Here is an 18951-nt window from a genome sequence, read left to right as displayed (position 1 = left end):
GGTCGGTCATTGAGAAATTATTGCAGAGAATCAAAATCCCCATAGTCAATTGGGCAGTTACATTTACAACGCATCAGGAAAAAAAAAGAAATGGGAATTAGACTGAAAATGATTTCTGTATGGCCCCCCTATTCTTATATTAATTATGTACTTAGTATGTGAAACCAATATATTTGAACATAAATTATAAGAACTAAATTCTGACCAATGAATCTTTGGCTCTTTTTACTACATCTTTGATTTCTGCATCGGCTGGATGATTACACAGTATGGAGCATCCAAAAGAGAACGGATTGTAGAGACCAGCAAATGGACGGAGAACAAATGGAGCTGGCACAGTTAAACAAGACAACTCTACTGGACTCTGAAAAAATAAAAACACACGAGAAATAATAAGACTAAGCTCATCAATATTGATATATTCTATATAGAACTGATGAGACGCATCAATTCTTTCTATTCCCAACTCTAAGCAATATTAGATATTTTTAGGTCAATTCAAAGATTAATTTCATTTTGATGATTGGAAGGGATTCATTCAGTTTATAATATTAATATATTATATATCCTTTTAGTAGATGTTTTTAATTGCTGCAAATTTATTGTTTCCATTATATTAAGTATTTTCTGAAATTACTCTTCTTATTTTTTTCTAATTCGAGAGAACTATGTTTCTTGAAAACACCAATACTCAGAGTTGAAAAATTGATTTTATTAGTAAAAAAATATTTTATACTATAATTTATGTCAAAATAATACTTCATAATTCAATTTTGTTTTTTGGGGGCACGTTATTGTTTATTTATTATCCTGTATTTAAAATCTGTATTATACGTAACACCCCTTTTTATTTGCTGTCAATATAAAAAATGGTGTATGTATGTTACCTTTCGTTTAATCTCCACCGGCTTTCGTAAACTTTCCATCAGTCCTGTCTTACTCATTGAACCCATTTTTTGTTTGAAATATTTTAACTAAATAATGTGGAGTATTAAAAGGTCACAATTTTTCACTCTATAACTGCAATATATGAAAACAGAAGTGTATTTTGACAGAAGAATTTTAAGTCTCAGAAGATTGTTTGTTCAATAAAAGACTCAATTCTTTTTTCATTGTTTGTAGTAGGTACACTAGAAATAAAATTTATTTCTAATATAGTTACTAAAAAATGTTTTATGTGTTTTTCAAATATTGTCAACTTTTTAAATTCAAATACTTTGTAAATAAAATTTTAATTAGATAGTATAAAATAATGTGAGCCTGAATACTTCTAACCACAAAATACTTATGCCTAATTGTTTTTATTACTTTTCAGCAAGAAAGGGATTTTTTTTTAAAAATTTATGAATCGTATTATCATCGCTATGATTTTTTTGAATTTTGTATTTTTTAAATATTCTGCGCGTGACGTCTCAAGTTCTCTTCCCCTTTTCGGTCAGTTCTGCCGATTTGTCAGTTGACTTACCGTAAACTGGAAATTCATCACAACTTTCTTATTATCGGTTGATTTATGAGAACTATTGACGAACTAGTAATAATTTTTATTATTTTTTTCATACATATTTTTTTTTATATCTAATTTCCCGTAGGGCTGAACTTCTTCATTGCACATATTGTATGAAAAGTCGTTTCTAAGCAACGTTTCACTGTTTCCGTAGTAACCAAATAAAAATACAAAACTCACCTGACCAGAAAAAAGTTGTTAGTTTTCCCAAAGTTAGCCTTATCATAACCGATTGACAAACATATTTTTTTATAATAGACTTGGAAATTAAAATATAAATAAAATTAAATTTTGTGTACAGATTTTTATTCTTCAAGACAGATTATATATTTGAATATGGATATTTATTTCAGAGAGATAAAAATTACTACTGTATTAATAACAATGGTTCTGTAAAAGCATTAAATAATAACGATCAATATTAGTATGTTTTACTAATAAAATACAAAGGAAGATTAAAACACAGACTATATAAATAGATAAAACCTTTAAACTCATACTGTGAAATACTATTTTTTAGCACAACTAAATTGTGTCCAATGTTTACATTTAAGAAAATGCATAGTTTTCTGAAGTCAATCATGTTTTTACTTTTACAAATATCACAAAGACTATATGATACCTGTCACATTGTTGGGTACTGTTATGTTGGTTTTCTTTTAAATAAATATTTCCCTTCTTATGATACCCAAATATTTCAATTGTAAGAGACAATGTTATAAATAACTCACTATTAGAAAATGGGAACAAAGTTGTGATAAAGTGAGGGTCGTACCTTGGACCTCTGATCTGCGAGTTCAGAACACTAGCCACGGAACCACAACCCGGTGAGTTATACATAAATACTTGTTAAAAAGGGCTCCCAAAATTGAAGTATTTGGGTAAACCAAAAAAATGTAAACACAAAAAAATAAGAATTATTATCTCAAAATGTGACATTTGAAGATTAAAAACATTATTTGAACAAAATAAGTAATGGCGGTACACTTTGCTTAGATTATAACAAGTATAATACCTTCATATAATTATTTTGAAACATAAATTATGGCATATATAAATTATAAAATATATATATATATATATCGTCGGTCAGCGTGTTTTACCACCAATCTACAATTTCGGCAAAAACAATATTTTCATATGGGGGATTTTTAACTTTGATTGGATGTTCCTTAATCATATAATACACGTGGGACCAATAGTAGGCGATCTTTCTGAGGAAGAGCGTACTGCAGATCGGAGTAAATGTGTTAATTTAAAAATCAGTAATGTAATGTCTGTAATGCACGCCGACCAAAGATATATCAACAGAGATGTAGAACCTCTTTTAAAATGGAACATAGAAATTTGACCTAGCTGGTCTAGTGGTCACTTTACACACTGATGTACCATTCTAAACATCCATATTTTTCAATTCTTCCACTAGTTGATTTTATTCCAGTAAAAAATGAAATTCTGTATATTGGACATTTATTAATTTTTCTTGATTTCTGGGAATGGGATCATTTAAAGAGATGGATTTTCTTTTTAATAATTGAAAATTCAAATACTAAACATACTCACAAATGCAACACACTAGAATTTAATTTGATAACACTTCACAAATGAAATGCGATTGAAATTAAAATGTGCATTTGGTTTTAGCAACAGTTCTCACACAGCGAAACAGCATTATAACAAAATTATAATAAATATTGTTTTAATTATTAGGACAATGAATAAAATTGCGCAAAGGAAACACGTAAAATTGTGCAATTTATATATTTTTAAGGAAACAATTTTTTTTTCCCTAGGCAAAAAAATATGTTTCATAAACATTATAAACTTAAGCAGAATTAGTCATCACTGGCTACAGACTAATACTGATAATCGTGTATTATATAAAACATTATTGTCCTAAAAATTCTATATTCGTGTATCTTTGATACAATTCACAAGATTAATAATTTCAAACACATCGCTGACAGATCTTCATTTTTCATAAGCATATAAAAATTAATTAACTTAAAAATAATTCAATAAAATATGGCACATTGTATGTGTACATAATACTATTATCAATTTGTGATCAGACACTATAGCGTAAGTCTTGTATGGGAAGCAATGTAATAACAATTAAGAAAAATATTACTTACAGCATATTTGAAATTACTGTATTACGTAATAAATACCATTCATGTGCGATTCTAAAATAAAGTTTTACACACAAAGAATGTTTGGCAACAAGACTTAAAAAGTTTATTATTATATTTTTTGTAATATGTATGTGTTTGTGTGAATAAATAAAATAAATAAATGATTTCAGCCATGTTTTCAGACTAGTTTTTTTTCTTGCTTTTTTGCCCAAGTTGGAATGTGGTATAATAACGATATCCGAAGGTTGATTAATATGCTCAACCTCTGACCAGCTTCGAGTTAAGCAGTCAAGCAGATGTGTATGCATTATGTAGCGTAATATGCATACGTCTTTAAGTACCGATCGATGAGTTAAAGCCTGCAACGGTTTAGTTACGGCAGGCCGCTGATCACTGAAAAATTCTGTTCAATAAAGACAAAAGTTCGCTTTCGAGTCTGGCCTCAGCGATACCGAGGAGATTATAGCCTAGAAACTATTATAAAATAATACAGAATGGTAAATTTACAATGTTATAAGACCAAAGGGGGACCGCTATACGCTATACGGTGCGCTTCGGTATTTACGAGACCTGCGGCCGACACAATACCTGGAGTGGTGGCGGTACTACGACCCCCTCCACTCTGGCACTCGGCGCAGGGTTGTGGCCCGCACCATCAAGCCCGACGCGTGGCGCTTTAAAAGGATGTCCTTTGTTGCAATAAATCAGTTGAGCTCTAGTCTCTGAACAGTGAAAATCGCACTTTATTTCTGTATCTCCGCTCTCTTGCCATCGCCTCCACTCTGCCTGCTGGCTGTCTTTGCCTCTATACTACTCGGCCTGGGTGGAAAACCTTTTCAGGGCTATTGAGGTTGACTTGTAGTCGGTGCAGTCGTGCCTCTACCATCCGGCTTTGTCTTTTGGCCCTGCCTAGGGTAGCCTCCCGTTTACGCCAGAAAGTCTCACGGAAGACGCTGGTGACAAACCAGCGCAATCACGATAACATGTACGTTACAGTTGTGGGAAGAAATTTTTGAATGGCGATGAGATCATGATCTGAGCAGGGGTCGGACAAATGTTCTACCGGGAAGCTATAAAAATGTTGGAGCGTGGTTTGAATAAATGCATACAAGTCCAGGGGACCGCGTCAAATAATACAAAAACTTTTTCTCGTCCACTCCGAAATAGGACAAAGGTGAGGTCAATCAACCCTCGTAAACAATAGATTGTGTTTTTCTACAGACATTTATTTGTGAAAATGCGTTTAAATTACAATAAATATGTTTTTTATGGCTAGTTATTATAATTTAAATATACACCTACTAATTTACTTGCGACTTCTTTGCGAATTTCTTTGCGACTGGGATTAGTCAGAAAGATTTAAAAAAATATATAATTGAAAAATTATTGACGTACTACAACAAAGATGAATAACATTGAGAGAAGAGAATGTGGGAAAATAGGCATTTACGGGAAAATAGGTGTAAGATTCACTATTCGGTTGCATTCTGGGGGATAGAGGATATTCAAACATAGGCAGGATGGTGAATGTTACAGGGTGTAAAGTGGCCACGTAAACCAGCCTATCACAGGTCATAAGCCCTGTAAGCGTCTAAACTTTCATATTCTCTTTTCTAAAATGTTCTCAATCTCTGTTCTAATATGTTAATCTTAATAACTCCCTAGGGGTCAAATCCAGTCCTTGTCTACAAATATTTGAACAAACTCAAAATATTGTTGATTAATATTGAGTCAGGAATGTGAAAATATGATCTGTTTGGTCGCTTTGGATGAAGGATTTCTACATCAAGGTTAAAATCTAAGACTTTAATATACCTAATTAATAATTTATAAATTTAAACAGAAGATAAAAGGTAACATTATAATGAACATATATTTGTAATATTATACATATGATATATATTTAAATAATCAAAATAATATTAACATGTATTTATTTTTAAATATTGTCTTCACATTTCAGTGATAAGTTAAAGATAACAGTTTTGACAATTAAAAAAAAATATGGTCGTTCAAACATTTGACTGCCACAGTTAATTATAATAATCACACGGTTTTAAAATAAAATGGAATACTTACTATTAATCACTTATTTCCCTTTCTTAGATATGCTATATGACGTTGATGATGATCGATCACAAAATATCACAACATTAACAGCAGCATTTAGATACTAAATACTGTATCATCATAACGTTAAGTTTAAACATTGACTTTGTGAAAAAATAACTAGTGAAAAATTATGGCACCTATTATACAAACACAGTAACTTTCACTTTTTAAACAAAAAAACATTAACTTAACTTGAAACATTGCTAATGCATCATTATCTTTAACATGCAAAAAAGTAACTAAATTTTTTATATAAAGTTAGGTAAGTGCCAAAATGAAGTATGTATCTGCAAAAATGTCATTTTGAAGTATGTTGTTTTTTTAAAACTGGCAAAATAAATCTATTTGAATTAATGAGGTATTAGAGATGATGCTTCATAGAACGATATTTTAAAATTATGCTCCAAAAAACAACAATTTTCGTGTGTACATTGCCGTGCAAAACGCATAGTAAACTAAAAAAAAAACTAACTGTTTATGCCAGTTTGCTGTGAATTCAAAGCTATATGTCGCGCCATTTTACGCTGCTTATGTTAACCGACTACAAGTTAGGTTCCGGAACTTAGGTTGAATGGAACACAGGAAGGATGCTTAGTGCTGCATCTAGTGTATCAATGATTTGAATAAGGTCTTTTTAAAAAAATATTGTTGGTATTTATAAATAAGCATAAAATTACGATGGTGAATTTTCTATGATTATTTCAAATAAGCATATTTTAAATTACCTGAAAACGAGACGTTTCACGCTCTATGGGACAAACAGCACATAATACGTTACAGCGCCATACTTGTACGCAGTGTTTGTTAGAAGCGCACTCGACCAGCATGAGGTGTGACGTCAAAGTGAAGTGACACCAATTATAATATTTGACATATTTTTAACAATATTCCCGATTTGTGAAAATACCCTTTTGTATGTCATCACCATCATAACATACTTAAATATCTGGTCTTTTTACAATTTCATATTAATGCGTTGGTAGTGTACGATACTGTTTTAAACGTACTTTCATGGTAAATCTCAAAATAGAAGTCATAAATCCGGAGTTGTGACATCGGCTCGACAATATACATTAAATAACAGAGTAAATAAATTTAAAATACTTTCACTGCCATTAGGATACCTTAAAACAATGTTTAGTTTTAATGCAGTTAAAATAATATTTTGAAAGGTGTTTGAACGTCCACTGTGACAATTGCACAAGGCATAACATAAATAAAAAGTATCAGCAATATGATACATTTTTGAGAAATTTCCTAACAATATGTACAAATATCTTTGAACCCATGGACATCTCATATGGGCACTGGGCCGTTGTTTTTAAAGTCGAATACAGTGAAGACGATTTCATTGATGGATATCCACTCCCAAGGATAGAAACGAACATTAGAGCCATTCTTTATAATATTACAATACTTCATAGTATTAAAGAGGCGTAAATAGCTTAAAGAAAGGCATATTAATGTTCCCCAGAACAACACATTGTGTAGCATATTGGACCTGGAATGAAAACAGTGAGTCACATTAAATTGTATGGTTTTTATATTACACAACTGGGTAAAAGGCCCAATTACAAGACAGAACGCCCAGGCTTGAGAAAAATCACATTTCGTTTATGTGATCTCACCAGGATCGAACCCGGAACCCTCCATGCGTTACATGGAATGTAAAGTTAAGTCTTACGCTTCAGGATCCAGTCCAGAAACATGAAAATATTGCAGTGTAGAACCACCTTTAAAACCAATAGTTCATATTGACTCGTGCCAGGAATTGAAATGATCTTAAATAACTTTAAGAATAATAGGCAAATGTACGAGTCAGACTTATCCCCACTCGATTTCCTTTTCAGGATGTTTTACCTGAGTATCATCGAGTCAGAAACACTCATCGAGGGTTCTGGCTACACTCGGAACTGTTCTTATATAAATATACTTTAGGTAATCAATATAAACAGAGGTTCCTTAATTTATTTATTGATAACTGATTTTAACACAAAAAAGCTTCAGGATGATAATCTCAATTTAACCTTTCCCTCACTAAGCATCCAAAAATTACACATGATCCGAACGGGGGGGGGGGGCAAACGACCCCAGCGCCACTTGTATATGGCATCAGGAGAATAAAACGTTGAAAGTGTTTATGACTGTGCAATAATTTATTCATGTTTTCGCGTACACATATTTTACTCATTCGTGTATTTTATTCATTTTTGTTAGTTTGCCGAATGCTTATGTACATAAAGTGAAATTAACCAAATCGGTCTATAGGGGATTCGATACCCCCCTTCGGTCCGGCTAGGTTAATTACATGAGAGATTTCATAATAAAACATGGTTGGACCTCAAAATTTTAAAAAATAAAACTTACCAAACACGTTTCAAAGTTCTTACAAATCTATAACGTAACATTTTACTTCTTGATAGAGGTTCCGCAGTATAAATTACAACAGCATTGTTATCTAAAAAATTCAAAATTATATTTAATCTGTTTACCCACCATTTAGGTAAGACTTGTTAAAAATATAAAACTAAAAATACAAAACAAAAATATTTCAATACACAAAGCAGAACTGCCATTTTCAGAGGCATTTCATGGTATTGGGCTCTAAGTTATTTAACGTGGACATAAAGACGTCTGCGAATCGCAATGTTAATAACATGTAGACCTTTTAATATCCTTTGTTTTTTTATTTATATGGCATTCATTTTTATAGTTTTTTTTCGTAATTTCTATTTCAATTTTTAATATGATTATTATTGATGCTGATTGTTTTTGTATCATTCAATAAAAAAAGGACTAAACACGGGAAGCTCCTAGCTAGTCGGGACCTAAAACAAAGACCGGTACGTTGCAAAAACGGTAAAAGTAAATAAATAAATATATACATACATAATTACGTACATAAATTAAACATTTAAATTATTTCTTATATGTAGCCTACAAATTTTAGAGTTAGATACTATCAATCGAGGGTTTTTGTGTAATCAACATTGTTTTCATTTGACACTTTTGGTGGAAAAACAACATAAAAATAACCACAAAATAAATTATTAGCTACTAAATGAATTACTGTAAATAAGTGCAGACAGCAGAGTATAAATATGGAAACGGTTATGTTAAGTCTTCATACATTCGAGTAATGTTAGGAAAGAAAATATTAACGCAACCATCTGAAAACCCATGCAATACTTGAGGAAACACAATACATATAATTAAAAGTAGAAGGAACATGCATATAATATTATATTTTCTAACATGTGTGGTGATTTGTTGCGTGATTAACAAGTATCAAAAAATATATAATCAACTTTGACTTCCCACAGATTTGTGATTGCCAAATAGTTTCATCGGTTTCTTAATAAGCATGAAAACATCGAACAATATCAAATGGACATGTATGCATCCATATTTCTTCAATTTTATTGTATTTTATGGAGAAATAGAGCGGAAATCTTTATTAATGGGAGTGAAATTCATCTGACTTCATCTACAAACCAGCGCCTAAAAATACTTTTTTTTTTATTACATAAAGAAAAATAATCACAATTCTTTATTTTAACAAATTTTAAAAAAAATAGTAACTCGGTAAAAAATAATGGTTTTGGAAAAAATTTAAAATTGATTTTATTGGAAAATATGTAACAGTTCTTGGGCTAATATTTTTTTGATTTTTAAAAATATTTATTTATTAAAAGAAAACAACAGCCATAATAACAAAAAAAAACAATATTTGAAATAAACTAAAATTATAGGCCAATTATAGTTTTCTATATACGAGTATAACTAAATACAATGCAAATATTGTTGGATAGGTAAAAGAGTACGCCAAGGTCATGAACATAGGCTTCAAATTCAGTGCATTAAAAATGATAACAACTTTCATCGCACAATGATAAACTAATAACTCCAAGCACAAAAGATTTAAAATATTTCAAAGATCAACACATTGTAAACATTTTAAAAGAATATATACATATGTACGTATTTTTCTGTTTTTATTCAGTCACACAAAAAATATGATTCTACTGTAACAGTTTAACATCCATAGTTATACTCTGCATGCCCCATGCTAAATTACCGATTATTTCTCCATCCGTTTGAGTTTGATTATTTTGTACAGTTCCTCGAATATGCCTTCCTAACAATTTAGTTCTCTGTTCCATAAATCCTCGAAACATCTTGACTTTAACTTTTGTCTGTTTGATAGCATTATCACAACAGTGATTTTGAAAATTCAGCAATCTTTGGTGATTATTCATTTCAAATATTCTCTTGTTTTGAAGTTCGATAATATGACGCAATTGAAGAATTTCAGTCTTATTTTCATTCAATTCTCCAACTAGATTTTCATTTATCGCTTTCTCTTCTTTTAAATCTGTTTCTAGAGAATTAAATTTCACCAGGAAATCTTCTTTTTCTTTCTTAAGACTAACAATATAAGTGTATTCATCAGTGTTGCCTTTGTGAGGAGAAAAAAAACTGCTTTCACTGAACGGTTGAATATCTTCGCCACTTTCCATATTGTAAGTTAAACAATTTGGGGGATATATTCCTTGTAAAGAAGACTTGAAATTGTCATAATTAGTTGTATCGGAGCAAGGAGGAAGTAGCGACACTTCGCATAGTTCTTGCATCAGAGAAACATGATTTCTCGGGGTACTTGTAATATGGTTTTCATCGTGACACACTTCTTGTCTATCAGATTTTTCATAAGGAAGTGATATATCTAAATAATCCATGCAAAAAGATTAAGAAATCTGTGCAGACAACAAGAAATACTTAAATAATATAATAATCAGAATAATCCTTAACTGCTTACATTATTCACACATACAAATGTTTACTGGATAAGATAATTTAACATCGAAATATACATGTAGAATTGATGTTTTTATAGATATTTTTCGATAAAACTTCAAATTTTGATAAGAATATCAAAAAAATTCCTTGGTTAAGATTTATTTTGTTTTATTTGATCAATGAGCATTTTCACCCACGTTGGCATCTTTAGGACTAGTAAATCCATAGAATTAAGAATAGTCCAGAAATCGCATACGCGCATTAAACAGAAGGCGACTAAACTTAAACGAGTAGTTTTACATTTTGACCCATTAGTTTCTTTGTAGACGTCGCTCAGTACGCAACTCCCGATTTGAATTAAACTATGCCGTGTTGTATCGTTTTAAAGTGTAGAAATGCTGCTAGGAGCAACAAGAAACAAGGTGGGATCACATTTCATGTTTAAGTAGCAAATGCATTACTTAAAAATTTGATTATTTTTCCACCTGTCAGATTGTCAAAGAAAACAAAATGGACATTTTGTTAGTGTTGCCAGGGTAGTCAATTTATTTACGCTACTTTTTATTAATAAAAGCATTGGTTTTAATTGATTTAGTGGAATTTTAGCTTCCCTGCTGATGAAAGAGGGAAAACGGAGTGGATAAAAATAATACAAAGAGTACAGCGAGATGAGTTTTGGAAACCAACAAAGCGAACCATAATTTGATCAATGCATTTTGAGGAGAATTTTTTTTATGACACAAAAAAACATTTATTTAAATGTAAAACTCTAATGATTAGTTCTGTTTTTAAAAGACAATATTACAAAAAGCTTACTCAACAAAGGGGAAATTAAAACTATCGGGTAGACTGAATTGACATGTTCTTATTAAAAAGGTTTTATTTATAGGAATGAGGAAATCGTTTAAAAAAATGACTGAACTCTTCATTTGAAAAAAATCATTGATGTCTTTCTCTCGCAAAGAATTAAAATGGCTTTCTTTTGGACAGGGCATAAACTTTCAATTTCTTTCTCTTTTATACGATATTCTTTGAAACCCAGCACCTCGGTATCTATCTGAGAATTTAGTTTAACTTTCCAATAATTTATTTTATTTATAAATTTATTGCAAAAAAAATAATATCATACTTAATAGCAGGAAATGAAAACGGAGTGTTCTCTGTTTATGATAGTCTCCATCTAACATGGCACAGCCTGTTCTAAGATGGAGAATTGGACTAGCAGTTTGCTCATCTAATGAGAGAACTAACAAAAATTGGACCTCTCGGATTAAACAACGCCGTGGTGGAAATTTGACCAACATTATCTTTAAAACAAAATATTTTTTAACATGACATAAAAATTTCCGTTTTATGAAAATTTATTTTATTTTTTAAGTTCAAAGTTTAATCATTCAAATACTCTTGTTAAATTACACTTTGCTTAACTACTCTGTTGGGTAAATCAATGTTTCTGCGTGTACAATAAGATTTTAGAGAAATTAATAAATTGTTTTTTTTTTAAATATAGATAAAATCTTACATTTGAGTTGTGGTTATTTTTTTCGCTATCTGGCAACATTACGCGGCGACTTCACAAATGCGTGCGGCGAAAAGTGGGGGAATTTTTGGACACAGTCCGATGTATTTAAATATGATTCTACGCTCCTTCTGGACTATTCTTAATTCTATGGGTAAATCGTTTATATCATTTTCAACATTCATACTATTTTTTTACAAGGTTTTGGGAGATAAGGACATCAGGATTTACTTAAGGACATGTTGTCTGTCCAATTTACCAGTTCTAAAGATGCCTACTTTGGCGAAAACGCTTGTTATTAAAAATATTCTTAAGGTGCATAGCTGAATGTGATAATTTAAGAAGTCAAGGATTCTCTTTATGTGTAACTAGAAATACAGTGAAGACAAAATTGATCATCTAAGGCATTCTGACTATGCTACCCTCGAACTGAGTTCTTGTTATAAAAAGGTTATTTTTCGAAATTTAGTATCATATGAATTTATGTCCAATAACAATCGGTAGTATGATATCAGTGAGAGATAAAAACATGGTCCGAGTGCCGTTGATAATCTGTTTTTTTATAAAGAGAGTACAGAAAAAAATAATTGGTTAAATAGGATAACCCTCCACCCAAGCACTCGCATCTAATTCATCCCCCTGTCCTAATTTAAGAGTAGGAGATTTGTTAAAAAGTTCGGAGAAAAGCTATGACAGAATACTCTGTTTAAATTATACATATAATGCTAAAAATATGCATATATTTACTATCGTTTCGAAACATTTTTTTAAGGGAATTGATCAAAATGGTAAATTTGTATTAACAATATGATCAAAGTACAATTTTGGTGGATTATGAATTATTAATTAGAATTCTTTTTTTTTTAAATTGCCTGTTAAAAAATATTCACATTTTAAAAGGGATTATTACAAAAATAATTTGTAAGGTAAGCAGATGCATAAATTATATCGATTTTAAAAATGATCATACCTGATTCAGGAGTATCAAATCTAGATTTTTCAATGTTAAAATTTAAATCTAGCCCACTCGCTTCTTTATCAATTTTGTCTTCGAAACTATCATCTATTTTCATCTTCTGTTGCATAGATCTATTTATGGTGTTCTGCAAATCTATCTCAAGGGAGCACTTAACGCTGGTAAGGTGTTGTATAGTCTTCTCCTGCTCGTATATCCTCTCATTTAACTGGAAGCATTCCTTCCTAAGAGATTCGATATCGCTCTGTGCCAGGTACAGGAGTTGGATAGCCTTATTTTTATCTTCATTACTTTGAGCGAGTAACTGTGTTAGAGAGTGTTTCTGAAAAACAAGTCATTTCAATAGATTTCTCGTAAAATTGATATATACAATTGTGTGTGAAAAAAAAAAGGAATCCTGGACGAGTGTTTTCAATTCAATGGCTATTCACAGGTAAAAATCCTGAAAGAGGAAATCTAATGGAGATAGTCCACAGAGATAGTTTAAAAATAAGAAGACTTATTTTAGAAACATTTTTTTTAAAATCAAATGTTTGCATTCTTACCCAAATATTTCAATTTTTGGAGCCATTTTTAATGAGTTGAAAATAACTCTCCATTAGAAAATAGGCTCAAGTTGTGGTAGAGCGGGGTTCGAACCTCAGACCTCTGATCTGTGAGTCCGACAAATCTTTTTGACTTCAAACATACAAATCATTCTGATGCGTTCTACAACAATAACACCACTGAAAATATTCATATAGATACCTCATTATCCAACTGATTAATTTTATTGCCGAGTGTGAAATTTTCCTTCTTCAACATGTCCAGTTTTGTTTGTAAAGTGGAAGATTTTTCTCTTAAAGCATTCAGACATTCAATCAGATCCTCGTACTCTTTCTTCAGAGATGTGGAAGCAGCATTGCTAGTCTGTTCACTGAAAGACAAAATAAAGGAAACTGATGTTACATAAGTCACTCTGTCGGGGCAGATTAAGAATACAGTTCCGGGTGTGAAATAGAACCAGAATCCTTTACTCAGGTAAAAATCCTGAATAAGGAAATCAAGGAGATAAGTCCGCCTTATAGTTTAATGTTGGCGCACTTGCCTTCTTTACTTGAGGTACCGGGTTCGATTACTGCAAAGGTGGACAAGAAATATTACTTGAACAGATGGTTTTACACTGTAATATTTCATTGTTCCTTGACTGGGACCTGAAGCGTAGGACTGATCACCGTACCTTCATATAACAGATGATCAACATGCGCTGTATTTGGTATAGCAATGCATGGGACATAATGGTCACGCTCTGCCACATCTGCAAGTAGTATATATATACATACGCATGTAGCTTGTTCCTCAGTTGCTCTCTCTCGGACACCAGCATAGTAAGGGTGTCTTCATGTTGCTGTGTGAGAAGAGCAGCATGGTCCAGCTGCTTGCGTAGTGTACGCATGTGATGGTCACGTTCTGCCACATCTGACTGCAACTCTGCGATGCGCTCCCTGTAAGCTGCCAACATATAATCAACAATTGATCGCATGATCAACATACACACACCTACAAGCACTGGCATATATTCACAATTACATAACATATTCATACATACGCATCTTACAATAGGGAAATATCACATACTGCGATTACCGATAAAAATATATGAAATGGATTTAGAATAATTAATTGTAATTTCTAAATCAATATGGATATTGTGGAGAAATATTTTCATACATAAAAGTAAAAGCGAAATTCAATAAAATTATGTTATTAGAAAACCGCGACATATTTGGCCTTGGTTGATGTGACGTCAAGATTCATGAACTTGTTCTACACAAAGTTCAATGGCAGGAACAAATAAACATGAATTGTGACGTATTAGGGGCGTGGCCTATGGAATGACTGTTTTTGCGGGAATTCAAAATTACAAATTTAAAAGTATTTTTTATGCTACTAATAATTAGCAAAAAAAATTTTTACTACTGTACAGTATTTCAGACATTTATTACTTTAAACATGTAAATAAAAAAAACGCAATATTTCCCCATTATATCTTTCTATTTTTTACTATGTGAATATGAATAACGGAATTAGATAATTGGCCATATTTTTACATTTAAAATTTGCCTCATTATTATTATTATTATGGATAACTTATATAGAGCTATTTTCGTAATAAAATACCTCAAAGGCGCTTTACATAGTGATTCTATTGTTAAATTAATTTAATTGAAGCTTTTAAATTTGTAATTTAATCAAAACAATTTATTTTGTTGTCACATGCTACGGATTTATTCAAATGATTTAGAGAACAAGTGGGTTTTAAGTTTTTTCCGAAACATCACTTCACTTTCACAGCCTCGCACCTCTGCTGGGAGAGCATTCCATGCCATAGGGCCTGCGACCGCAAATGCGCGTTCACTAAATTTAGTGCGCCGTTTGCGTAGAGGTAAAATAACTTTTCCTCTCGCCGTAGACGTAGCTGATCTAAGCGTGAGACGCCTGTCAGCTAGTTCATCTGGAATGCATAGTTCCCTTAGATATTCCAGAGCAGAGTTGTGCAGTGACTTATACATAAGCCAACAGAGTTTGTATTCGACCCTCTGTGGAAAACGTAGCCAGTGTAGTTCCCGAAGTAGTGGAGTGATATGACTGAACTTAGAGATTCCAAAAATAAGTCTCGCTGCGGCATTCAATACAGATTGTAGGCGAGTCATTTTGTTCATTGGTAGACCTGCATAGATACCATTACAATAATCGATTCTAGACACTACAAACGCATTTATTAATTGACGGGCGGCATCAACCGGCAAATTTTTGCGTATGCATTTAATTTGTCTCAGCTGGTAGAAGCATGAACTTATCGTTCTACTAATTTGAGCGTCAAGAGAAAGGTCAGAATTGAGTAAAACTCCCAGTAGTTTAACGGCGGGTAAAGCGGTACTCCCTACATTGGGTAGAGCCGTATCCTGGATTAAATTCTGTCGTCTGGCTGAAGCCACCCACAGTTGTTCAGTTTCGATGGGTTTAATGTTAGTCTATTTTCAGCCATCCAGTTTCCTATTTTCTTGATGCATCCATCAATTAAATTGACAAGCACACTTCTCTCGCCTGGTTTGCAATAAAAATAAATCTGCGTATCATCTGCATAGCAGTGAGACCACAATCCACATTCTTTGATAATGTTCTCTATATCTTTAGTGTAAAGGAGATAGAGGAGTGGTCTGAGTACTGACCCTTGAGGCACTCCTGTAGACACCCGAAAGTTGGTTGAGCTTTTACCCTGGAACACAACTGCATATTCTATTTCATTAAGATATGAACTGAACCACATATGTGCCTGATCACGGATACCATAAGTTTTCTCCAGAAGTTTAAGCAAAATATTATGGTCTACAGTATCGAATGCAGCACTCATGTTCAGAAGAGCCATCAACACCAGATTACCAGAGTCTACCGCCGTTATAATGTCAGATAGTACTCTTATCACTCCCGTCTCCGTGAAATGAAAACGTCGGTATGCCGATTGCCTTACCGAAAATAAAGAATTCTGCTCGATATAGTTAACGAGACTATGAGAAACTATTTTTTCTAGTATTTTTGATACGATGGGAAGATTTGAAATAGGGCGAAAACTGGAAAGATCTTCCACATCAAGTTGTGAGTTTTTTAAAAGTGGAGTTACATTTGCTTTCTTTATGGCTCTCGGAACAATGCTGCGCTCCATGGATGTATTAAATAAATCTGTTAAAAATGGAGCTAATACGTTAATGCATTTTTTCAAAAGCCATGTTGGCATCGGATATAATATACATTGTTTGTTGGGTAATGCTGCAACAATTTTTTTAACCTCATTTATAGATGTTGGTTCAAATTTACTGAATTTTTGAAGGGCATTAGCTAAAATTACAGGTTTTTTCGCTGAACTACACGCCAGTCTGATTTTTTCGACTTTATTTGTAAAAAAGTCGGCAAAATCAGTGGCAGTAGCGCCTGTGTTAGATGTCTCTGCTATACAGTCGCCACGAACAGATTGAAGGCTTCGCCATAGTTGTTTTGGAGACTTTTTCTGTGCAGTGATTTCTGTACACCAGAAACTAGATTTTATTTCTTTTATAAATGTCCTATAAGAGGCTTGCATATCTGAAAAAATCTCACAATTGCAAAAAATTGACTTGGCCAGTTTTCCTTGTATGCCCACAATATGGTTGACTAACATATTTTTTTTAAAGGTGTTTTTGAAGCATAAGACTGATAAGGACTGATCATCTCACATTTATGTTACAAAAATGATCGAGATAACCCGCAGCTGGTGTGCCAATTTTCAATTTTGGCTACAATTTCAATTAATCTAAATATTTCCTTCAAATAAAATAGGTAGAAACACGATTATTAACAGTTTAATTTAAATAATTACCATCACTTGACATGCTACCAAAAGAAATATATTGGGCCTGATCAGGCGTACCACAATTGGACATCATGGAAATATCTTCAACAATACTGAAAAAACAAGAAAATAACATAAGTAAATTTAATGAAAATTAAGAATTTAAATGATGAGTTACTTTTTTTAATTAATAAAAAAACTAGCAAGTGTAAAATCTTTCATTCAAAACATAAAAAGTGTTTACTTACCAGGTATCTTTTTCAATCTTTATATTTTCTGTCCATTTTAAAAGAGCAGCCTTCAACGTGTGTTGATCTATTTTTACATTATTTGAAAATGGATCCAATATATCTTTCAATGCTTTAAATTCCGTTCTGTAAGTTCAAGATCTGTTATATTTTAGTAGAAGTTTTCATACTCAATTTACAGAATAAATTTACAAAAATAGGATAAATAACAGTGTTTGTAGTCTTTTGTATTCAATCAAATTTCACACAATAAAATAATGTGACACGATAATAAATTCTAACACTAACCTGTCGCTGCCTACGTAAGGCGCTATCATCTTCATAACTTTGTGAACAGGAATCTTTTCTCGCTTGTGTTTTACAGAATCAAATATTTTAGCTACCACACGATCATAATCTATAAATAAATACACTTTCATTTAATAATGATTTACGAAAAGTAACGACTGACATACAAAAAATAACCTATTTAAAGCCATTAAGTTCTAAAATTGCCATTACAGCATAAGAAATTATTTAACGCGTATAACATGTAAATTGAAAAAGTTTTGTAAAAATAAATTTTATCACACCAAAAATCAATAAAATTTAAGTATATTTACCTTTGTCCGAAAACTCCATTATTATTAGATACTTCAAGAGTTTAAAGAAATGAAATGATACTAATTAAAAATGTCCATTCGGAGTTATTGAAATATATTCACACCGTTGCGATGTTTATGTAATTAATAACACTGAATCCACTGAATGACATCACAACAAAACCCAAACAATTGAAAAAATCGAATGACAACGTTGAACGTTATTTTGCCGCCATGTTTAAGTTTTAAAAAACATTAAAAAAACAGACTACAGATATCTTTAGACCACAGTAAAAGCAATTTACTTACGAACGACTACATCCAAGGTAAGATATTTCATTGCTTCTCTATGGTATAATATACTAAAGCCTTGTTTACACGAGGACAATACAATGGATATGACAATATTGTCATGTCCCGGCTCCGTGGACAGCCTCGACCGCGCAGAACATAAACGCTGGGACAAAACGAAAATTCGGCCACAGTTCACACGTCACCGCTACGAAAATAAATACACGACGGCACGGCGTTTGTTGCGAGCGAGTTTGCGAAAAATATGATTTCTGATGAAAAGATGAAATATGTTTATTGACCAAGATGTATTTGGAATTGTTGGAAGATGAACTAGATAATAATAAGAAAAAATTATGGATTAAAAGTTGGATGGCGCGCAGATATCTAAAAATGACTCATTTATACATAAAATTAGA

General features: G+C 32.0%; 1 protein-coding gene across 2 annotated transcripts; it reads right to left on the bottom strand.

Annotated features, from left to right (window-relative positions):
• Window positions 1–5571: 5571 nt before the first annotated feature.
• Window positions 5572–18498, bottom strand: LOC148282419 (uncharacterized). Of its 2 annotated transcripts, XM_088225110.1 has the most exons (10): window positions 18263–18498; window positions 17949–18057; window positions 17661–17786; window positions 17440–17525; window positions 14369–14537; window positions 13794–13962; window positions 13041–13368; window positions 9830–10477; window positions 8119–8209; window positions 5572–7252 (listed from the first exon to the last, which is right to left on the bottom strand). In XM_088225110.1, exons 1-10 carry the CDS (start codon window positions 18279–18281, stop codon window positions 7048–7050), a joined length of 1950 nt encoding a protein of 649 aa, XP_088081236.1. In that variant the 5' UTR covers window positions 18282–18498; the 3' UTR covers window positions 5572–7047. The 2 variants fall into 2 exon arrangements, with proteins under 2 accessions (XP_088081236.1, XP_088081237.1); XM_088225111.1 differs by lacking the exon at window positions 9830–10477 and having other exon boundaries at window positions 18263–18495.
• Window positions 18499–18951: the final 453 nt, after the last annotated feature.

The sequence above is a fragment of the Micrasema longulum genome, unplaced genomic scaffold (genome assembly GCF_059751315.1).
Source record: "Micrasema longulum isolate JH-2025_06_02 unplaced genomic scaffold, ASM5975131v1 h1tg000331l, whole genome shotgun sequence".
Taxonomy (NCBI): domain Eukaryota; kingdom Metazoa; phylum Arthropoda; class Insecta; order Trichoptera; family Brachycentridae; genus Micrasema; species Micrasema longulum.
This window is presented reverse-complemented; position numbering and strand designations above follow the sequence as displayed.